We start from the raw sequence: 24,432 nt of genomic DNA on the forward strand, positions 1-24,432 counted from the left end.
ATCTGAAAAATGTATGGTTTCGAAACTAGATTTGGATGTATGGGGCCAAGCTGGAAAATCTAAGTTCATGTTGTCCTAATTTTGACATGGTGCCAATTTACAGTTAATAAAATAATTACCCAGTTTGTAATCTTTGATCAGAAGAAAACATGACAATATATTAAAAGCAGATAATTTCCTTGAAACCTTATGCATATATTAAATATATATTGTCTTGTGACCCCTCATTACATATAATGTGGACAAAGAATTTAACAAAAGAGATTTGTTTTTCTCAGATTAACTAATTTAAAGATCTTATGGAGACTTAAAGATAATTGTCCTGTTAGGCTCGAGGTTTACTGTTTTTTCTGATGTTCTAAGCTATATCTCACAGCCCCTTTCAGAGACTCAAATGACCTATAACATAAATACTAGTTGTCTTAGTAATGTCATGGGTCAGCATGGCCACTGTAAGCAGTCTGCTGCTAAACAGTCCCATACACAGCAAAATGTGGTACACTTGTATTCCGGTAAAGGTACTAAGCAGTTTATTTAATAGTATAAGTACTCTACAAAGAATTTAAAAATACTTAGATACCATTTAAAAAATATATTCTGTTGACAATTGTACTTCACATAAGCAAAGATAATGAATGGAGCTAAAATAGGACCATTTTAACAAAGCATAGAGGACATAAAATAATAATTAAAAAACTATAAGACTATGCATTTAAACCAAGAAAAATAAGTCTTAAGCAATGATTTAAAAGCTGCAAGATATTTGGCTCATAAATCACAAAGGTCAATCAGTGTTAGTATAATAAGTGCATTAAAAACAAACCACTTATAATTTAAAAAGCCAGCAATTGAGTTGATCTGTTTATTAAATCTCAAATTGCTGTTAAAACAATGCATTTTAAAATTTACTGATTATGATAATGATGTAAAAATGTACAGTAATGAATAAAAAATAAGGGTCACTGTTGGTGAAGGTTGAGCTGATTGTACCCACTTTATGTGCTGACAGGTGGTTAACCCAGAATGATACATCAGCATTTATTAATTCATGATATTTTTATAAAAATCAGAAATATATTTATAGATTAAAACATCCTGATATAAAAATGTTGTGGTATAGGAGCATTTTTAGAAAAATGTTTTTAGAATTTACAAAAGTATTCAGACCCTAATTTAGTATTTGTCGAAGATCCCTTGTCAACAAGATCCCAAATGTTGGAGTTTTCGTGGGATTGTATGGCAAGTGTCTGAATTGCCATTTGCAGGTCTGTCCACAGATGTTCTGGCGAATCTGAGTGTGGTGGGCCACCCACTGACAGAGATTTATCCTGAAGCCACTCCAGTGTTGTCTTGGCTATATGGTTTATGTCATTGTTGTGCTGAAAGATGACCCAACACCATAGTCTCAGGTCTCATGGAGTCTGGGACAGACTGTGGCTGCAGTCTCAAGACCAAGTAAAGCAAATGCTGTGTAAACTAGTGTAAAGGATAGGTTTGATGTGATTTTTGATAAATTGGCAAACATTTTTAAAAACATGTCTTTGTCATAACAAGTCGTGTAAAGGCTTTTCTTTTCAACTTCGGAATAAATATAACACAATGCAATCTGTAAAATTGAAGGGTTCTAAATACTTCTCAAATGAAATAACCAAGACATAATGGAAACAGAACTATGCTAACAAACATGACCCTTACTTGAAACCAAAAAATGTAACAGAGTAGAAAAAGTATTTCCAAAACGAAAATGCACTGTGAATGCTTCAGTGCCGAAAGGATTTTCCAAGTTGAAAAAAAGCAGTTATTGCTGAAATTGCTGAAAGTTTTGCTTTTGCTGAAATAGCTTAAATGAGTTCTCGCTTCCTTATATACTTGTTAGACAAACATCAAAACCAGTTAGACTTAAAGCTTCAAAGATAAAAAAAAGGTCAAAGGCAATTCTGTGACGCCATTGATGACGTCACATAATTGTCATCGATTTTTAGAAAAAGTCCTAAGAAGTATAAAAGAGATTAAAAAGCGGTGTACAAGCATTACTGTCCTTTGTGAGCTAAACGTGGTGACGTTTGAACGCTGTTTCTAGCTGAAAGTCTGTGGCAGTAGTTAGGCACCAAATAACTTACAGAAGTCATAAAAAATAATAATAATAAAGAGTAGGATATCGGAACCTTTGCATTAGATAAAATAAGCCAGTGGCATTAAACAACATAATTTTATTCGTGACTTTATTTAAAATGATTAAGCAATTTTAGCAATTAAGAAACGGATCTAGCAGATTGGCAACCACAACCTATGACGTCATATGCAGAACTCACGACTTTGGTTGGTAAAAGAGGGGGGGGCGTTTGATTAGGTGGTGCAATTTTTTAAATACTTATTTATTACGCGTAGGGCTGAAAGTCGTATCAAAAACTAATCTTGCATTTAGACAATGCAAAAGTTGCCAGTGATCAGGCCATCTAGTCCCCTATATAGTTTGTCTTTTGTTGAGAGAGCGCTCCTCCCCACCCCCCTTTTCCTGTGTTACTCCGCTGTGGCGGAAGTAAGTCGTATCGCTGAGGCCTCATCCTTCCAATGGCGACTGCAAACAGGCTGAATAGAAAGCGGGAGCAACCGTGGAGGGGGTCAGAGCTGTGTAGCCGAAATTAAATAAATATATCCTATTCTCTGTAGTCACAAAGTTAGCTTGAAATTTGTTCCACCTCTCCAAATCACGGCCGATTCAATGGCCAAAAATCGGAACATTTCGCTCCTTGAGTCGGGTAAGCCGCAGAAATAAACCCAATTGGTAGCTTAATTTACAACGATATGGGTCATGCTAATTGATAACCAAACTGCTTTTCTTGTGGTTAATTTCCTCAATGTTCTATTTCAGAGCTCTATTACTTGATTTCTCGTTTTCTAACAACGGGTCCATGTCGGAAAGCGGCTGAGGTTAGCTGGCGTGCCTTGACTGGCACAGTGTGTTGTATTTCAAAATAGTTGACCAACATAGCTAGTTGATAATAGAGTTAATAGAGACAATCTCATCTGAATCGACTCTTTCAATCCATTGCAGGTCCTGGCGAAGGAACTAGAGGAGTATGAGGTTGGTATACCAACTGTGTGTACTGCTTGTTTTCTGTTAGCTGCTATCCGTCGGTCTTGACTGAGTCTCGGCTTAAAACTTGTCTCACTCAGTCGACTTTTAATAGCTCTGTACGTCTCACTCGTTTGACATCATCCGTTTTTTTACTAGCTTAATGTTTACCTGCTGGTGTTTTTGTGCTAACTCAGGATTTTAAAATTGTTTTCCATAGCTCCTACCCGGGAGATTAGACTGGCTGGGGAACGAGCACCCGAGGACATATGAAGATGTGGTGAGATTTAACTTCATTTCTCTTAAGTTCATTGTCGGCGATTGTTATTGTCTTGTGACAGTGGTACTCTTGTGTCCACGCTCTGTGCTTGTTTACGGTCTTTGTTCTTTTTCCTGTCGGGCTGCTGTTTGACGTCCTTGAGTTGGGATTATTGACAAGGTCGTAGCCTGTTTGCTCTATCTTATTTTATCAGTTTAAACTGTGACATTCGCTGAGAAAGTGCTATTTGTTTAGAGGGTTTAATAATATTTTACCCCGACTGTTGTACTGCAGATAGGGTGGGTCGTTCGGCTTCTAGCTGGGTAGAGACGGCTTTGTTGGCCAATCAGAGACCTGGATGTGCTGTCTCTGCGTTATTTTGCAACTGACCTGCGCTGTGATTGGTCAAGATTTGCATAAGAAGTCACACCCCTCCAGTATGAGTTGGGAGAAGTAGGCTACATGAAACCATCAAGTAGGGACCCTGACATGTATTTTCATAAAGCGAGGAAAAGCCCGAAAACTGCTGCTATTACATAACATACACCTGAACTGTTGAGCAATATATAGCATATTGTCTTGGTAGTTGTTTTGTCAGGAATGAAAACTACAAACTACTTGCCTATTTACTCAGCATATTTTAATCTTCTGTATTGAAGATTTGTATTTCTGTTGTCCTTAACTCAGTTTTACGTCAGTTTTGATTTATTTTTTGTTAATTATATTGTGTCTTGATGTTTCATGATGTTTATGGGTTAGGAGTATTTGCTCGTTTTAATATAATTAGTTTGTAACTTTGTTTACTGCTTGTTTTAGACAGTGCCCTGTTTAGAAAGACCCAAGCTTTCTTTCTGAAATCCTGTAATAAAACTAATGGGAGTAAAAATTTGCTTTACTGGATGTTTTTATTTTCCACTTAATTTTCACGGCTTTTACTTAAATGTGACAGTTCTATGTTACATGAAATCCTACAAAAGTTTTGTCTATCTGTTGATTGCATTACTGATTGTTTCGTATATAGTCATGCACATAACATTTTCAAATTGCTTATCTTGTTTGTTCATTAGTCTAAAATGTGGACATATTCTAATGTGTATTATTTATTTGATATTGAAATAAATACAAGTAAATTTCTATGTTTAAATTACTGTTGCATTTCAGTCTCAAATGATTATCAGAATTGCTTTTCATATATTTTCTGTCTTTTTAGTGCCATATCACAGCTTTCTTTGTTTAACAGGTTGCAGCTAACAGACATATTGCACCAGACCATTTGCTACAGATATGCAAGAAGATCGGACCACTTCTTGACAAAGAGGTGCCATCATGTGTCCCAGGGGTACACTCTCTCCTGGGATCTGGAAAACAGTCGGTGCTTAGGACCGCAAAAGGTAGACAGTTTTCACGTTTCTATTTAGATATTTATAATAAGCTTTCTTCTCTACACAGTCAGTACAGTAGAAATGATACATGCTTCTTATATTGATTAATAGTTTTTCATAATAGAAAAGTTTGAACTGTTTCTTAGTTTATGTGGTCACCAGAACAATTTTTTTCACATGCAGCTGTTAATCAGCTGAATCATTCTTTGAACCTTTTCTTTTTTAATTTATTTTTAGACTGCAATAGTGTGTGGTTCAAAGCTTCGTCATATGCAGCCCTTCACCGGGGCAGACCACCAGAGAGGCCTTTGAACTGCAAGAAACCTCCACACCTTGGTAGGTCCAGTCTCATTGAGCCTTCCCCTGTGATTGTTAAAACAATATCTGAACAAATTTATGTGCCAGGCATGAATATTTGGTAGTGTTTTCAAATGCCTTTACCCACTAAGTATGAATTTTATTTGACTGAATAGTTGGGTAAGATGCAGTTCTGAAGGACTGATGTTGTACACTGTGCACACTGTGTTTGAGTGGGAAACATTTTTTTCAGCCCTTGTTATAAATGTATCATTTTACACAGCCATGAATATTGTTATGTCTGTTCACAGCAAGCTTTTATATTTAAACCAGGGGAAAATAATAATGATTAAATGCTTTAAAAAACTTCAGATTGAGGCAGTAAAGACTTAAAACAGATAAAACTTTTAGGGGTGGTGTTCTAGTTTCTGTGTATATTGTTGTTTTCTGTAATATAGATTTGATTCAGATGCATCACACAAACCTGCAGTCCTATTTTTATTGTAGCAGAATCGAAAAGCAGAATTTATTAATGGCAGTTTCATTTGATTTATGTTAAATAAAGTTTTTGTGTGAATCACATGTATCTACCAACACAAAATGTATAAAGGGAGACATAAGTCACATTAGTTAGAGCGCAAGTGAAATCTAAGACAAAGAATTTACACGCACAAGAATAGAATTTTCACATTTCATTTCATCCTCTGGTTATAATGTGCCCCTACTCACGCCTTCCCACATCAGATTAAATATATCTCAACGCCCACTGTATTTGGGATCCCTGTACTGTTGCAGTAATTTCTTCACAAGTAAGATGATTGGCATCTTATCATCAACAGTGAAGGTGCACCGAGGGAGAGAGCTGACAGGAGTGCAGCGCTTCAGCTCCATCAGTCCTGTCAGCAACTATGAGCACATGCGGCTGCATAGGCGGATCCTAGGGCATCTGTCTGCAGTGTACTGTATTGCATTTGATCGCACTGGCCTCAGGATCTTCACAGTAAGATGAAACATGTCAAAATATCCACCTTTTAAAACAATAACTTTATTGATTTGGTGTCTTTTTAAAATATATTTAATGCATCACATTTACTGACTGTAACTCTACATAATTAACTTTGTTAAATGGTAGGTCATCATTCCAAGCTTCTACCTCTAAGTAAAACCTTTACGTTGTAAAGAATATTAGAAGTAGAATCTAAATATTTTATTTTCCAGGGCTCTGATGACTGTTTGGTGAAGATTTGGTCTTCTTTTGATGGAAGACTTCATTCAACCTTGCGCGGACACTCTGCAGAGATTACAGACTTGGCGGTTAATTATGAGAACACATTAATTGCAGCAGGAAGCTGTGACAAGATCATTCGTGTATGGTGCCTTCGTACCTGTGCTCCTGTGGCTGTGCTGCAGGGGCACAGTGGATCCATTACCTCCCTTCAGGTAAAGGGGTCATCATGATTCACTCTCCTTTTTAATGCAAGGTTGTAACAATGTTTTAGAATATTACATTTATCAGGTTTCCTTTTCCATAACAAATTTATCATATGAATGAAATATGTCATCCAGTTATCACGCGTAAGCTAATGGTCTGAGGACCTTAGCAACTTGTTGTTTTGTGCTTGCTGTGACAAATCACAGGAGCAAGTTTTTTGAATATATTTCTTATATGTTTAGAATATCCCTTCTTGCATCTCAAAGAGCATATTGGGATAGCTTTCATATATCCCAATACATCTGTTTTCACTGAGGTCTACAGTGTTTCTACAATTTTTCCTAACATCGACTGTGAGTTATATGCTTTTGCTACCGTCAAATAATCAAGACGAAGTATAGCAGCTATTGCAAAATCTTGTTTTATTTGAAGCGTCTGTTTTGATCAGCCTTTATGTCCTGATGCTGGATGGATGCCACTGTTGTCTATGCCCTGTAATTTGATTTCCGTTTCAGTATTATCAAAAAAGTGTTTAAGATAGACATCTGCCCTGAATCTAGTAAAAAGTAACTAATTTCCATTTGACCTGTCAGTTATTGTTTAGCTACATGTTTGCTCATTCAGGTGTCTGATGTGTGAACGCCTTGTGTTTTCAGTTCTCGCCATTTGCAAAGGGCTCCAAACGTTACATGCTGTCTACTGGAACGGATGCTACTGTCTGCTTCTGGCAGTGGGATGTCAACAACATCAACTTTAGGTGAGTGCTGCTTCTGAAGTAAATGTGTGTTTAAAATTGTGACCACTTATATTGCTTTTAAAATATGACAGAACTAATATATCTAATAGGTAAATGGGTGGCGTTTTAATTTAATTATGCATACTGTGTTTCAATGCAGTTTTAAAGTCATCATAAAGAAGCAAAAAACTTGAAACACTCAACTAAAAAATGAGACTAAACAAAAGTATTTCACATCAGTTTGTGTATCCTTTTAATGAGGCTCCTAGCAAACTTGCTAAGCTCTAATGTCAAGAGAGTATTAAACTGACTATTAAGAATCTGTGTTTTCCTCCAACTATGTGGATAGGTTTTATCGGGCAAAAGATATAAAGGTCAAAACTGGTACAGCTGTGTATCAAACTTTTGTTTGTTATAAACATATTGAGAAAATTTAGGTTGGATTTACAAATCTTATCCATCCATCATCTGTAACCGCTTATCCTGTTTAGCGTTACGGGGGGTCTGGAGCCTATCCCATTTGTCATAGGGCGAAAGGTGGGGTACACCATGGACAGGTCGCCAGTCTATCTCAGGGGCAACACAGAGAGACATACAAAGACAATCATTCAAACTCACATTCACATCTACTGGGAATTTAGAGTCACCAGTGCAAACACAGGGAGAACATGCAGACTCCACACGGTCGACCAGGGACCCGAACCCGCAACCTTCTAGCTAACTCCACCACTGTGATGTCAGCTAGATGTACAAATGTAGGAAAATGTGGAGAAGGTAGTCAAGAGAATAAATCCCTATTAAATATAATACAATCAAAAAAATATTTTAATGAGAAGTTTTGTGAGTTTAGTTAAAACACAATATGGAAACCAAAATCCTGTTCCTATTATTCCTTATATTACTATGTACGTCTGTGTGATAAACTGTAATTATAACCGGTCATGATTTGCATAAAATCAGTAACATTTTCTATACTGTTCATTAGTGATCGGCCACAGAAATTTACAGAGCGGCCAAGGCCAGGAGTTCAGACTGTCTGTTCTTCATTCAGTCCAGGTAATAAGTCATTCTGGTTAGACACCTTTTTTGTATGTAAATGTTGCTTTATGTGTAATAAGACAATATTTATATAAACCTTTTGGAATTTTGTAGATAACACAAGTTTTTGTTTCTTTATTCTTTTAAGGTGGGATGTTCTTAGCAACAGGAAGCACTGACGATGTCATCAGAATATATTACTTGGGAAGTGGAAATCCAGAAAAGACATCAGAGCTTCATGAACACACAGTAAGAACCATCACGAGACAGAGCACACTTTTATGTGCACATCAAGTCATTAAAAGCAAGTATATTGACAATCCTCACCATTTCTGTTCTGTGTAGGACAAAGTAGATAGCATCCAGTTTTGCCACTCTAGTGAAAGGTATGATATAATGTATATTTAATTGAATATTTTGTCATGCATTCATAGTGAGTTAAATGTGTAACAGTTGTTGTCACTGTCATGATGCAGGTTTGTAAGTGGAAGTCGTGATGGAACGGCACGGATCTGGAGGCTCCATCAGCGGCAACAGTGGAGGTGCATCTTGCTCAACATGTCTGCCACTCTTCCAGGGTGAGGGACCAACTTTGCTGTGTGTGTGTATATGGCTCAAATTGATTGTATCTTAGAGCAAATGCTTTTTATTTGTGCTTAGTAATCACAGAATAAGGCGAGAAAGATAAACACAAAAGCAGCACAGTATGCAAGAACAAGCTCTTCATGTGCTGTAAAAAGTATCTGGAAGATTTGCAAAAAGAGGCTCAGCCATTTGTTGTTTAGGCTGCTTCAAAGAGCTGTTGGAGCATGCTCAAGTGAACCAGGTGCTGATGTCATCTGAGGAATCTGTTTGCTCAAATCTTCATGTTCAAGTCATTTTGTTCAGTTGTTAGATTGCATAAAGTATAGTTCTCCTGTCTGCTGATAGAGCAGTCATTAACAGTTCCTATAATAATGTAGATTTTTGGGAACCTTTTGATATATAGACTTTTTGTTCTATTTGCACTGTGTTATGTATTAAAATATTTATATATCAATGTATTTGTTTCGTGAATGCGTGTATTAACCTAACGTTGTTGCTGAAATGTCCGCTATAGCAAGGTGTTTTTGAGGAACAAGTAGTCAATGAAAGGATGGACATCTATATTTTTCTGTATTCATCTTGCTAGAAAAGTCTTTGCAGACTTATTAAATTATGATTTACATTGTAGCTCTCTGTCTCTGTGATATATTGTAGCTCTCTCTAATACAGTTAATTGCTAGAAATGGAAAAGAAAAATCAGGCAACTTATACTTTTAGCTCCCTTCATGTTTTTTTGGAATGCAAGAAAAAATGTTTATCACCCAGCGTTTGTATGTCTGTCATGGGAAGGACTATAAAGCAGCCCTGCTGGCAGTTTTTAGAGTTGGCTTATCTGCCAAAGGCATTTTTACATTTCCACTGCCTTTCAAATTAACATTGACCAAATAAATCAGGTTTTTCATATGGTATCTGACCATTTCTGTACATTATCATGTATTATGTTTAAAGCTATCTTAGGTTAAATTAGAACCACTAATTATAGGGGTTCTCATGAGCAATAATTAAGTAGGAATTTTTTTTTTTTGTCCTTTTTTAGTAGTCTGTAAAGTAAAACTTTTAATTTAATCACAACCACATATAAAGTTTGGAAGTTATTCTTGGATCACACAATACAATTGCTGGATTGTTTTATGGGACAAAATAGAAAAAATGCAGCTATTTATTGACAAATTATGAAACTACCAACCTGTTTGTCCAGTTCAGGAAAGTAAAATAAAATACAACCACACAGAATAATACTGTGAATTAGGAATGTGCAACAACATGATCACTGCAAAAGGAGAAATTCATGGCCTTAATTTCCAGAAACGCAGCATGAGATACAAGCTACAAAGTTTTGTTTACTGTCATGTGGGTTCAGTAAAAAGCTGTAACAAGTAGTCTGTTCATTTGTTTGTTTTTTTTAATTTAAAGAATTTTTTTCTCCTCCAGTGCTGATTCATTGAGTGAAGAGGAAAGCTACTTCAAACCCAAAGTCACCATGGTAGCATGGGATCGTCATGACAATACAGTCATCACGGCTGTTAACAACCATCTCCTCAAAGTGTGGAACTCCTACACAGGACAGCTGCTACATATCCTCAAAGTAATTTTGCACAATGCTCTGTATCTTGAAGGAAATTGTAGAGTGTGGAAGATATCAAAACCACAGATGGCGTGATTTATTTTTATAAACCAATGGCTAACCTACAAATTTTTGTCAGGGCCATGAGGCTGAGGTATTTGTGCTGGAACCACACCCATTTGACCCCAGGATCATCCTGTCTGCTGGCCATGATGGGAATGTCTTCATATGGGATCTACAGCGAGGGACAAACACACAGCACTACTTCAACATGGTACATAAACAAAGCGTTTACAGTTCTGCAATGCAAACAAACCAAATACTAGTTTAAAATCCCACCATGAGACGCTATATGACAAATGCTGAAAGAAGTAGCGTGGTAACAATACAGACTTAGTTTAGTAGGATTTTTGTTTGCTTTCAATCTCTGTCCTTTGTGCAGTTCAATGAGTAATATGTGTAATTATTGTATTTTTTGTTCTTTGCAGAAACTGGCTAAGAGGAGGGGGGGGAAAAGCATTTTGGCAACTGCTAACTTGGCCTTTGTACTGAACTTGGCGTAATTTTGTTTCTCATCCAGATCGAGGGCCAGGGCCATGGAGCTGTTTTTGACTGTAAGTTCACTCCTGATGGCCAGCGCTTCGCCTGCACAGACTCCCATGGTCATCTACTCATCTTTGGCTTTGGTAGTTCCAAGCCTTATGAGAAGGCAAGAATCAATCCCACATGTGCATTTGAAATTTTAAAGCAACTCATCAATGTTGACCAATATTGGCATTTTATGGATAATTGTTGGTAGATATACATGGGTATGTTTGAAAACACTAAAGCAAACCCTAAACCAAAAGTTATGATAGGTAAAAGGTTAAGTTTGTATCCCCTTACATTGAAACTGTATGTAGCAAATGCAAATTCACGTTTTTATTGTACTTGGTTTAAGTAGTGCAAATGTTCTTTCAAGGGGGTGGGGCGGGGTCTTTATTTCTTTCTGCCATTTTAAAAAAGGGGACATGACTATACATTATTTCATTTTGAAGAGTATGGAAAACATTAATAATGCTTTACTTTTAACACTTTGTGTAAATGTGTATGAATAATCCCACATCAGAGGAATACCACAGAAGCAGCACTATATCTTATCCAGCTTCTTTCTCCTGGCCTTCTAACAGCTTCCAGACCAGGTGTTCTTCCACACAGACTACAGACCGCTGATCAGGGATGCCAATGGCTTCGTGCTGGATGAACAGACACAGCAGGCCCCACATCTGATGCCGCCGCCCTTCCTAGTGGATGTGGATGGAAATCCCCATCCACCGAGGTAGACACGAGCTTCTTTCAGTTATACAGCTGCAGTACACTCATCTATTTGTTTAATCCTTGTAGGTTCTCAGTCCTCTAAGCCTCTATGAAAAACAATAATATTGGAAAATATAAATTACAGGTACCAGCGTCTTGTGCCAGGGCGGGAAAACATTGCTGCTGAACATCTGGTTCCACAGTTGGGATATGTAGCAACCAGTAAGCTCTTAACTTGGCTTTTTCTAAAATTTACTAAATTTATGTCACAAATCATAAACTCTACAATCCACTTTTAATGTTTTTTTTTCCAAATAGATTTAGAGACCTGTCAAGCTTTTCTAAACTGTCTGCTAAAAGTATTTAGCCTCTATCATGTCTTCATCCGCTTAATCTACCCTGTTTGGTGACATCTTCAGGTGATGGTGAAGTGGTCGAGCAGGTGATCAGCCAACAGACTGCAGAACCTGAGGAAGTTGCATTAAGGCGCAGCAGCCTTCTGGATGAAGCCATACGACAGCTCCAGGCAGAGCAGGACCGCCATCACCACCCTGTGACAGGGGCTGGAACAGGAGCAGAGGTGGAAGCTGAGGCACATGGCCCAGCCTTGGCACTTGCACCAAGTACACCACGCAGAGGTATCGGTATATCAGTACACCAAAAGTGCTTTATTAGATTGTCTTTAGCTGACATTTTGAGCTGTAATGATGTTGGACATTACATTAGCTGTGTTTCTTTTTTCTTTTTTTTAAATATTTGTTATTTTTTCTTTATTGCAGTTTCTGTGAATGATAGAGCAGATGTGCAATCTCCACCTAATGTGGGTCTGCGTCGGAGTGGACAAGTGGAGGGTGTCCGGCAGATGCACCAGAACGCTCCTCGCAGCCAGATGGCCACTGAGAGAGACCTGCAGGCCTGGAGACGCAGGGTGGTGGTACCTGAACTGGCATCCAGCAGCTACAGGTAGAGACTTGAGTTTGCAATATTTGCAATTTTAGCCACGAATTACAGATAGATCTTATTGCGTAAGGTTTGTCTGTTCTTTACATTTGATTTAGATTCTAAAATGAATCTACCGTAGTGGTAGTTGTCTTTGTGACACATTTGACTGGGAATATTGAGTAACTTGCTCTTATTTTTAAATCAGAATTTTTCTTATCTAAGGCACCTTTTTTAAAATATAAGGTAGATAGGCAGTAGGTAGATAATTTTTTAACAATTTTATTTTATTTTAAGTGGATTTAAGAGATTGTAGCCTGGAGGGTTTGAAATTGCCATCAACAATAAACTAAACTACCATCAGATAATAGAGTTAACTTTACATATCTGATGAGATATTACAGCATTTTTTTTTACCCTATAGTTTGTTACTTGCTTTTAATTAGAAAATGGAAATTGTTTTTCAGTGACCAGGAGAACATTCGAATGGCCAGAGGAGATGAGGAGGTGACTCTGTACAATACAAGGAAGAGGCGTATTGTCTACAGCAGCTGTCGAGTAGGTTTCTTTTCCTTAGCCAGTCCATAGGAAGTCTTGATAAGGGTGCATTGATGGAGGGTTTGTGTACTGATGTTTTTTAAATAGTCATTAGCACACTTAATAACTATATTATAACAAATATCTATCACAACATTTTTTTAACTAAATTGATTAGAATGTGTCTAATTAAAAAGTAAAACTAACAAAAAAACAATACTGTTATTAAAAAATAACCTAGTAACACATTAGTGAATTATGTGTTTAAATTAATGGTACTATTAAAACCTGCTTTATACATAACATGTATTCATCCTGCTATTTTTTATATTCACGTGTTTGTCTCAGTTTTTTTCACTATTCACTGTTTCTGTTTAAATTTTTTTACTGATGTTAAGTCTGTCCTAACTATCCCCCCAGGATGATTCAGATGACGAGCCTCCCACCACAAAGCGAGTACATAGCCGCAGTGACACACTGGAATTTATCGACTCGTCATGTGAAGAGGGAGAGGAAACTGCAAGCTCAGAGGTACACACTGACTTATTACTTATTTACATTTTTTCATTTACACTTGAGGACCCGCCCCTTTAAAAAAAATGTTTTATTTTCTTAGGACAATGAATTGGATGGCAGTGAACTGGATTCTTCCAACGATGAAGAGGAGTGGAATAGTGACAGCTCAAGGTAATGTTTCACAGATTTTTTACAGCTTTTGTGTTGTGTAACTTAAAATGGTCATCATAACTCTTTTTGTTTGGACAGCCACACGTCCAGTGAGTATTCAGACTGGACTGCAGATGCTGGTATCAACCTGCAGCCCTCCACCCCGCTGTCGTCCCGGAAACGAGTTCAGCGTAGGCTCAGCACCTCTGAAGAGGAGGAGGAAGATAATGAGGAAGAGGAAGAGAAGCAGCAGAGTGACGAGGAGGAAAAATCTCTGAAGAAAAGCAAAGAGAAGGCCAAGAAAGCAAAGAACAAGTCACCCAGGGTGAGTAGTAGTTTGACAGATTCTATGCTGCTCAATAAATGACTGATGTGTCGATGTTTGAATCTTAACTGGTTAATAATTGCACAGACTCTGCTTTAGGTTAAATTGTAAAGTAAATATAATGGCAACATTTGAAATAAGTGTTTGAAAACTGATTCATATGTATTTGCATATCGTTTACAATCAGCGTCCAAAGCCCAGGCCATCCATCAACAGAGAAGTATCTAATGAGTTCAGACCGTCACAATGGATCACTGATGTCATTCCCAGGAAGTCTCCTTTTGTTCCTCAAATGGGTGATGAGGTATGTACATCAGGAATTAGCTGAGGTTTATCATAGAGTAATGACAAAATACTTTTTTTTTGTTTTGTTTTGTTTTTTGAGCTTGTTTCTTAAAGAAGAAAAATGCTCTTTTCTGCCAATAAGACCAAACCTAAATCTCGTTCAAGAAAAGTTAGACTATTGCCACACGAGGACAGAGAAACCAAATAAATATAAAACTTTGAAAACATGCAACATGATTTATTTTGATGTAAAAAAAAAATGTGCCTGTATAGCAGCCCCCCCCTTTTTTTCTTTTTTTTTCTTCTTTTTTTTTTTTTTTTATATAGATACTTTATAGATGGATGGTGTTAATGGATGGCCAAATGTATTAACCTTTGGCAAACATTTGGGGGTTGAGCAGTCATCATCCTGTACCTCATTACACAAAACTGTTGCTAAGATGTTAATCTGTGTGTGTGTGTGTGTGTGTCAGGTTATCTACTTCCGGCAGGGACATGAGGCCTATGTCGAGGCTGTGAACCGTAGTGAATTGTACCCCATCAACTTGGATAAGCAGCCATGGAAGAAAATGGAGCTCCGGGTAAGGCTGGGTAGAAAGGTTTAAAAGAAATAACTGAATCTCTAAAACAGTTGAACGAAAAAACACGTCAAAAAACTTTGGACTGAGATTATAAAAAGCATGATGTCATTGATTTAAAAAAAAAATCAAGGTGTCTGTTTAAAAAGGAACAGTTGAAATGTTAATTTCTAAAGGCTCAACTCTGCTTAATGTTTCCTAGGACCAAGAGTTTGTGAAGATCACTGGGATCAAATATGAAGTCTGTCCTCCAACACTCTGCTGCTTGAAGCTGACTCTTATTGACCATGGCACAGGAAAAATCACGGACAAGTCATTTTCTGTCAAGTAAGCTCAGCTCAGTTTTATTAGCTAGCTTGTAATAGAAAAAACTTTTATTAGACAATTAACAAGAACGTGGATTTGCTTGATTTTAATAACTGAATGTACTTAAATGAGAATCATGGTTAAAAACTTACAGATAAAGTAATGAACTATAAATGTGGGGTTGCCATTATGGTAAGAATAAAAATCTATCAGCTAAAAAGTCATTTGATGTTAAAATTGAACATTTTGTTTTGAAATGTTTTACATGGTTTGTTGTGTATTTATACACACAGTTATGACTTTTTATTGCACGTAAAAGTGATTGATTTCTCCGGCAGGTATCATGACATGCCAGATGTGATTGATTTCCTGGTGTTGAGACAGAGTTATGATGAGGCACTCCGTAGAAACTGGCAACCAAGTATGTGAGATCAGTACTCCCTGTTGTTTCTTCATTTTGATTCTAAGTGACATCATCTACAGTATGTGTCTATTTAATCAGATTTAAATGCAAATGTCACACAGGTTAATAAGTACTCTTGTGGTGAGCATTATTCCAGGATGCGGTTTCTTTTCATTTCTAGAGCTTCTCAGTGTAGGTGGTGAAAAATGATTTGTTGTACATCCTGTTCCAAAGGATTTAATCAGTATAGCCACCCTCAGAAAAGGGTGTCAGACTTTTGTTCTGAAACTGGTAATGTTTTCTGTGTTGCAGATGACAGGTTTCGCTCAGTGATCGACGATGCCTGGTGGTTTGGGACTATTGTCTGTCAGGAGCCCTACCAACCAGAATATGCAGACAGTCTCTTCCAGTGCTTCAAAGTCAGGTGGGGAAGACGTGCATAGTCTAGACAGAATGACTGGGGGTAATGTGGTTGGTTTGCACCAATACAAAGTACATTGTCCTTTTTAGTGCATACTGCTTTTCATTGTCACCGAGCTTAAACACTGTTGCCAGACAGCATCAACTGAATTGGTATTTGTGACTGGATTGTTTGTCTCTAAAGACTGTCACAACAGCTGGGGGGGTACGTGCAAATCCAAGCTTTCAAACACTTTGTTTTCTAAAACTATTTTAATGTTAGATGATGCATCGTTTTTGTTGTTGTGTATATATGGACATGAATACAGACTACAGCATGTCCTACTGGTCAGTCAGAACAACTCTGTGTCCTCTAGTGGTTATTAAGAAACATTACATTGTCCAGATTATAGCACTGTGTGTTTTACATGCACTTTAGTAACCAGATTACAGCTGGCTTCCTCAGGAAAGTGTCATTCCTCAGGCGGTTTCCGAAACTGGGGTAGGGGTTTAGGGAAACCTGGTTTCCCCAGGTAGATTTCTGTCGGAGATTGCTGATTACTCTGCCATGTATACACGTAACCAGGTTTCTAATCTACTTTCTCCAACTGCACATGTGCGTAAGCAAAGGCTGCAGACAGTAAGCTGTGGGTCAGGCTTCTAAAATAAGTCTGAGGTGGAGGAGAAATCAGGTTACCCTTGTGCTGCATATATACGTGTATTTCCAGTAACCACGTTTTTTTAAGTGCCCCAGAAAACTGATTTCTCTGAGTACCTGATTACTTAAGTGCATGTAAATGCACTCACTGTTCTTGCAATTAATTTAACATTTTTAATACGTATAATAATAATAATAATAATAATAATAATAATAATAATAATAATAATTAATTGAAAATAAAGCATGATTTTAATGATGGCCTCATGTTAATCATTGTTTTTGTAACTGAAGCAAAAACAAGTAGCATCAAGTTTTGCTGTAGTATAATAACTGAATTTGGCAACTCTTGTTTTTGTTTTTTTTCATCAGATGGGACACTGGAGAAACTGAGAAACTAAGCCCATGGGATGTAGAACCTATTCCAGATAATGGTAAATACTTCCCTTATACATCAAAATACTGGTGTCTAAAAATCGAGCAGAGATGAGGAAGTTTAACTGTATGAGTTGTCTCTGCTGTTTGCAGCCCAGCAGCCAGAGACAGAAGGAGGTGGCATCCCTGTGACAGCAGATGAGATGAGTGAGCTGATGTACAAACCTCTGCCAGGAGAGTGGGGGGAGAAGAGCAGGGACGAGGAGTGTGAACGCATAATCCCTGGTATCACCCAGCTCATCTCTGCCGGTGTGTATGCGTCTTCAGAAACTATTCTTTATTTTTTTTTTTACTTTGTTTATGTTCACTTTTACGTGTGGTCACATTTCCAGTCATTCATCAAGTGTAATAACAGTTTACATTGTGTTTTTACTACAGAGATAGCAGCTCCCTTCTCAGGTCCTGTTGACTTGACCCAGTATCCAACTTACTGCACTGTGATCGCCTACCCCACTGATCTGGGCACAATCAGACTGCGACTTATGCACAGATTCTACAGGTCAGTCCAACCAGTCTTTCTCAGAATGCAAGTTGGTCACAATTAATTTAGGTTAATTGTTTCTATTTGCTTGCTGAAGTTTTGATTTGTTTTCATATACTTTTGTGATCCACAGACGCCTGTCAGCATTAATCTGGGATGCCAGGTATATTGCACATAATGCCCGCACTTTCAATGAGCCAAGGAGCAAGATTGCCCACTCGGCAAAAATAATCACAAATGTCCTCCAGAAATTTGTCAAGTAAGTTCTGCTTGTAGTTTGTTTAGACTATCCGAAGATTGAATCATGACAACTGGACTCCTTTTTTCTTGATTAGAAATGTTTTCGCTACTCATCCAAGCAGCATCTTTCAGTACAATCCAAGCAGCTTGGATCATTGAAAAATGTTACATCTAAAATTTTAAATCTGTAACAGAAAATGAAAGTATTTAAATGGTTCTCAGTTGAAGGGATAAACTTGTATAAAATAGTAGATGCACAAAGTAAAGGCATTTAAAGCAATTGTGTTGTAAATTCTAAGTTGTAATACTCTTTTCATTTTCTCAGTAAGCCAAGCTGCACAGACATCATGGAGATTTACAATGCTGTAGAAGAGATGGATGATGATGAAGAGGCAAGAACACAGCTTTTATGTTAATTATGACATATGAGTGGGTGATTTTGGAGCCCTCGGTATGATGGTTCAAAGGTTTGATCCCAGTTAAGCCCTAGCCATATGTGATTTTTGGTCTAGATTTCTGAATGCCCACATGGTCCTAAATACTGCACTTAAGGAATATTTAACATAAAAAAAAAAGATGTACTGTATATGTTATTTTTTAATCATATCAATGAAAATTCACAAGTGCACAAGGAATTCATGAAGGACTGTTGTTCCCCCCCCTCCAAAATATTTATTGAGTTTATCAATGTTGCCACAGGAGTGGACAATTAACATTTTAATGATTTTAGTTAACCAAATTTGATTCTCACCTGCAGGATGAGGACACTGAAGCACCAGGAACCTCCTCTGGACACAGATTACGTCAGGTAAATATTTTATTGACAACTGTTCTAAACCATGGTTACTTTGACCTAAGAATAAGTATTATTGTTGAATGCTTCAGTAGCAGCAAATGGCATGCCTTACATGTCATAAGAATCTCATTTCTCTTCTCCTAATCTTTGCAGCGCTCTGTAGAGGTACTCCCAGACAGAGACGCCTGGAAGGAACAGTGCAAGAATCTGCTCAACTACATATTTGAGTGTGAGGACTCTGAACCGTTTAGACAGCCTGTGGATCCTCAGAACTATCCAGTGAGTTTACACAGCATGAGGTCATGCAATTAATGAAGCAGCATCAGTAGTGTATGAAGTCTAACTTGTGTTTCTTGTCCATGTCCAGGACTACCATGACATTATTGATACACCAATGGACTTTGGCACAGTTAAAAGGACCCTAGAGGAAGGCCACTATGAGAATCCTATAGAGCTTTGCAAAGACACCCGGCTAATATTTGCCAATGCTAAAGCCTACACACCCAATAAACGCTCTAAGGTAGGAGTATTTTAAAGTCTCTAGAAGGATGTCAGAATAATCACCCTCTAGTGCAGGATATAACAATAACCATAAGTGCTTTCTGTTCTGGATTTAGAGTTGATTTTTATTTAGACTTCAGTTTTTAATTTAGAGTGCTGGATGAATAATTTCTATTTTTTTGTTGCTGTTGCAGATTTACAGTATGACCTTGCGGCTCTCTGCCTTCTTCGAAGAACAAATCAGAACAATAATATCAGAATTTAAAACTGCTGTCAAGAGCAGTGACAGGCTTCGTCGCAGTCAGAGGTTCCGCAAGAAAATGCAGCAACCGGATCAGCCCACTGCCATGACAAGGTCTGTTTGAGTAATTCCTCTCTTCAGTGGATCAGTGGGTACACTATGTATCCAAAGGCTTTAGTTTTTGATTGAACTGTTTGAACAGAACAGTTGTTGTTTGGGCCCCTTTAATGCATTCAACTTCTAAAAGGGTGCATGCATATATTCAAATTAGATGCACTCCAATGTGCGGTAAACAAAACACTGCTTCCCACAGCTTAAGTTTTCTATCTTGATTTGCCTCCTTGAACTCATTGAACAGAGTTTTACATATGAGGACGGTTCTTGCTCAGGCGATCTCCTGCTGTTCGTTACATGTGTAAAACGCCATTCAGGACAATGTGTAAGGTGGAATTCTTCTAACACTGTCTGGAGTTCAAATGTGAAACAGGCTTATATCACTGCTTAATAAGACGTTTTATTCTTCTTCTCTGAAGTCATAAGAGAGCAGCAGTCAAAACTCAGGAAAAAGTGGAGCCGTTGTCAGTGACCAAATCTACCTCAGCTAAAGTGTCTGTTCCTGAGAGAACCAGGGGTCGTCGAAGTAGCAGCTCAGGTCACAGCTCATCAGAGGACGACTCTGTCTCTAAAGCTGCTTCGTCAACACCAGGTACACGTCTCACCTCCTGATGACAAATAAGTTATTTACTCATAGGAAATTAAGCAGCAAGACTTTACAGCAGTGCCATTTACCACGCTATGCCTTTTTTTGTCTTTCAGATGGCACAATGTTTATCTTAAGTGTTATAAAAACATAGTATATGACTGGAATTAGGAAATAATTGTTCTGAACCAGGTCAAATTAGGCCTTGTTGTCCAATCATTATTTGATCATAATAACTGCTTTCCTTACAGCAGTTAATAATAGAGACTTTCCTTCAACTCATCATGGGATCAGTCTGAGATCTGACGGTCTAAAGATGTCAAAACCTCAGTTTTTCAGTTTGTTTGTTTTTTTACATCTCCTCCTCATTTTTGGAATGTAAAATGTTTGATACCTGATTAGTTTAATCTGATCTGATTTTTCTTCTACTTCAGAGTCTGATAGTGAGACTGAGTCAGAGGAGGAAAAACATCCAGGTTCCTCAAGACACCATCAACACAGACAGAAAGCAAGAGTCACAAGAAGTAATTGTGCGAAGCAGAGGAAAAAAGGTTAGCAGAGTTTTTAAAGTAAAATTAAGTTTTGAAATATTTAGCTTTGTATTTAGTTAGACAAAGCAGGAGGTTACACTAGTTCTAAAAGTGGTGTTGTATCTATAAAAAAACACTGATGTCCTTGGAAATATTATTTTTACCAGTTGCAGAAAGCAACAGTGAAGAGGAGGAGGAAGAAGATGATGAAGAAGAGATAGAGTTTGACAGCGAAGGTGAAGAGGGAGAGGATGGGGAGGCATCTTCAGGTCGTCGCTACCCCAGCAGGAGTAAAAACAACAGAAATTCCCGGCTGACCAGAAATGGTGCCGCTGCAGACAGAAAACGAGCAGGTGAAAAAGGATGACAAGTGTCTTCAGCCTCAAGGGTAAAGAATTGTATAACTCAACAACCAAAATTTTTAACATTGTCTTATGGATCCCTTTCAGAGACCAGAACTGACATGAACGGTCACAGCAGCAGATTGCCTCGCAGGGACAAACGTCACTTTCAGGACTCTGAGGAAGCCACATCCCAAGACTCTGATAGGGAGAAAAAGGGAGACAACATCACGGTTCGCAGGTCACTTAAGAGAAAGACAGCAAGGGCAGCTGTGAATAAGATCAAACTCCTTGAAGCATCAGATGAAGACTACGAGGAAGAGGAGCCGAAGCCGCGAAGGAGCAGCAGCCGCCTCCGTTACACACCTCGGACCAGCAAACGCACTGCAGTGATCCAAAGCAGCTCAGATTCAGATGGAGAGCTGTCAATGCGGGGTAAGTACATTCTTTTCAGTTCTAAATTTTGAAACAGAGTTACAAATGTAAACAATGCTTTTAATTTACCTTTAAATACATAAACCTAAGACATACTTTCATATTTGTGTCAGGCAGCTCAGATAGTTTCTAAGTCCTCCTTTTGTTTTTTCCTAGCTACAGATGAGGAGGATGAGGATGCCAATGCTTCATCTTCATCTTCTCACAATCAGCAGAATGGACATATGAAGTCCAACAAAAAGAGGACATCAAAACAAGTTGCTAAGATTAAGGGAAATGGTAAATAATATTTCCATTAATCATTGTAGTTTTGATTTGCAGTTGTTACTTGCTTGGTTTTACAATTTAAAAATCCCTATAATTCCCGTTTTGTTTTTGGTCTGTCCTTTTGCAGATACAATGTCTCATGTGAATGGGCACAGTTCAAAACATAAGTCTGACAGTAACTCTGAGCAAGAGGAAACTGCAGAAGAGAGTTCTGCAGAGGTGGAGGAGGAGGATGAGACTGCTGTGTCTCAAAAACCCTTGAGAAGCACAGCAAGCGCTCCAGCCAGGAAAAAGAGGATTACAAGTGAGGACGAAGAGGATCCTGAACATAGGACCACACGACACAAACCTTCTTTAAGCTCAGATGATGAAAAAGTCCACAGTTCCCAGAAACGCCCACACCAAAATGGAAGAAATGTGGAAGACGCAATCCACAGGGACTCCAAGAAAAGGACTAAACTTTTACCATCAAAAAGCCAAGACAAACAAAAATCTGCCTCAATTAATAAACTGGATGGTGCAGAATCAGATGAACGAAGTGATTCTCCAAAGAGATCCAGTCCACGCAAGAAAAGACTGAAAAACGATAAAAAATGTGAAGTAGAAAGCAATCACTCCAGTGAAGAGTTTGGGGTTGAAACAAAGACGAGGAGGTCCACACGAAACAAGAGCAGTTCTAAACGGCCTCGCGGTGACACCTCAGCTTCACAGAGTTCGGAGCAGGAATACAAACCCAAAAGGAAGTCAAGGAGGAAACGCTCAACTGACTCATCAGATGAAGAGTCCGATAATTCAGATAACGCATCAAATAGGCGGCTGAGTCTCCGAGCCCTACCAAAAAAGAAATACATTAGTGACAACTCTTTTTCTGAGGAAGATTCTGCTTCTGCAAGCCAAGTTAAACAGAGGAACGGTGATAAAACCACCACAGGTCCTAGAGACGACCAGTATAATAAGACACAGTCTAACAGAAACTCTCCAACTGAAACCAGAAATCAGCTGTCTTCCAAGAGAAAACGCATTTACACCTCAGACTCTGAAGATGGGGAGGAGGATAGAAACAAGAAGCCAACACCCAGGAACAATAAAAGTAGCAGATCATGCTCCTCAAAGTACCAGAAAAGGGAACCTCAACAAGAGGATGGTAACAGCAACCAAGAGGACTCCTTATCCCAGTCTGATTCCAGCGAGGAGGAATATGTTGGTGGTTCAGGAAGTGGGAAGAAGAAAACCGCAAAGCGGCCAACATGCAAACGAAAGGAAAGCTACAGCAGCAGCAGCCATGATTCTGACTCTGAAAGTGAGCATTCGTCCTCAGTCTCTGAAAACTCATTTGCAAGCTCAGGGTCCCACAGCAGTCCAAAGAGAAGAAGTCAGAGACAGTGTGGGATTGGTAAAAGGACTGCCAGCCGACAGCTAAGGCAGTGCCGGCAACGGGCTGCCTCAGAGGAGGAGGACAGTGACAACTCATATGGCAGACCGCAGCGAAAGACAGGAGTGAAAACCCGGAACCGGGGAAAACGGACAGTAAACTATCACGACAGTGAATGAAGGATGTAGTGGCTACAAAATGGAGATGGACATTAACTGGAGACTTTAAAGACACTTGATGGCCACGTTATGGTAGTAGCACTGGAGTCCTCGGGAGAAAATGCTGTGAATCTGTTTCATTCAGGGATATTTATATTTTCTATGAAAAAAAACATGTTTATAGATGTAATACAAATTTAAGCATTTTGAACTGCTGGTTTTCACAAGGACACAAAGCAAAATGCCACCTACCATACTGCTTGTTGTGATTAGCCAGCAGAGTAACCATTCTGGGGAATCTTGTCAGCTTGGGTGCTATCTAATATACCTCTGTTTAATCGAGCATTATGCTGGCTTGCACTAAGATACACTGTAATGAGGTATTTCATACACTAGTTTTTCATTAGAAACTCAGGGGTCAACTAAGTTTACTGTAGACATGCAGTTGTTTTTTGAGCTAAGGTAAGGACAAGAACCAATTCCAGGTCAGCAGATGTCCAAGCACACTCACTGGGACAAAACAAATCCATGTTTAGACTTTTGACTACAGCACTCCTTTGTAAATCCACACACTTAATGCTTGACTGTATTATGAGTTGATATGAGCCAAATGAACAAATATGATTTCTACCCCCCATAGCATTTCATTTTTTTTTAATTAGCTTTGTGTTGTGTTCTAGCTAATAGATGTAAATATGTGATTGAGAATGGCATTGTCTGAAAGGTTTGGTGATCAGTTAGTAGCAAAGCATTTATTTAAATTTTTTTTTTTTTTTACATTTAACTGCATTGTCTTGCCATATGTCACAAATTGGTACCTTTTTGCCAAGTACAAGTAACCAAAAGTACTTATTGCAAAATGCTGTGATTTCTCATATTGGGAAGACCTTTTATTGTTCTGTGTTACCTACTTTCAGTGTTAAATTCTTTTTCAGAGTTGACCTAAAACGTTTTGCCAGTCACATGGTTTGGTTTTGTTTATGGGGAGGTTTCTAAATACAGTCGCTTTATGACATTTTGCTTAATGTTTTTCGTACTACACGTTTAATAAACAGATTTCACAGGAGAAACCTAACACAATGTGGTTGTGGAGTGCAATGAATGAGTTAATCCTCCTATTAATAAAGAAAACCCTCTTTAAGGTGTTGTCTGTGTTGGACTAAATTTCATTCAT

General features: G+C 38.2%; 1 protein-coding gene across 4 annotated transcripts; it reads left to right on the forward strand.

Moving 5' to 3' along the window:
• Positions 1-2,264: 2,264 nt before the first annotated feature.
• brwd1 (bromodomain and WD repeat domain containing 1) lies at positions 2,265-24,403 on the forward strand. 4 transcript variants are annotated; one of them, XM_067508856.1, is made up of 45 exons: positions 2,265-2,759; positions 2,873-2,931; positions 3,056-3,085; positions 3,297-3,356; positions 4,576-4,726; positions 4,955-5,053; positions 5,854-6,014; positions 6,233-6,454; positions 7,103-7,203; positions 8,168-8,238; positions 8,369-8,469; positions 8,566-8,606; positions 8,697-8,798; positions 10,237-10,390; positions 10,509-10,643; positions 10,950-11,078; positions 11,539-11,687; positions 11,811-11,887; positions 12,085-12,303; positions 12,445-12,628; positions 13,072-13,162; positions 13,562-13,672; positions 13,758-13,828; positions 13,907-14,132; positions 14,320-14,436; positions 14,891-14,998; positions 15,198-15,322; positions 15,640-15,722; positions 16,017-16,128; positions 17,134-17,195; positions 17,290-17,445; positions 17,575-17,695; positions 17,811-17,936; positions 18,243-18,309; positions 18,675-18,725; positions 18,867-18,992; positions 19,081-19,233; positions 19,409-19,569; positions 19,989-20,161; positions 20,407-20,493; positions 20,590-20,706; positions 20,853-21,038; positions 21,135-21,461; positions 21,624-21,740; positions 21,856-24,403. In XM_067508856.1, the coding sequence occupies exons 1-45, from the start codon at positions 2,723-2,725 to the stop codon at positions 23,277-23,279; spliced, it is 6,780 nt and encodes a 2,259-aa protein (XP_067364957.1). In that variant the 5' UTR covers positions 2,265-2,722; the 3' UTR covers positions 23,280-24,403. The 4 variants fall into 4 exon arrangements, with proteins under 4 accessions (XP_067364957.1, XP_067364955.1, XP_067364956.1 ...); XM_067508854.1 differs by having other exon boundaries at positions 2,267-2,759; positions 21,618-21,740; XM_067508855.1 differs by having other exon boundaries at positions 2,267-2,759; positions 20,410-20,493; positions 21,618-21,740.
• The last annotated feature ends 29 nt before the right edge of the window (positions 24,404-24,432 follow it).

This window comes from Channa argus, chromosome 6 (assembly GCF_033026475.1).
Source record: "Channa argus isolate prfri chromosome 6, Channa argus male v1.0, whole genome shotgun sequence".
Lineage (NCBI taxonomy): Eukaryota > Metazoa > Chordata > Actinopteri > Anabantiformes > Channidae > Channa > Channa argus.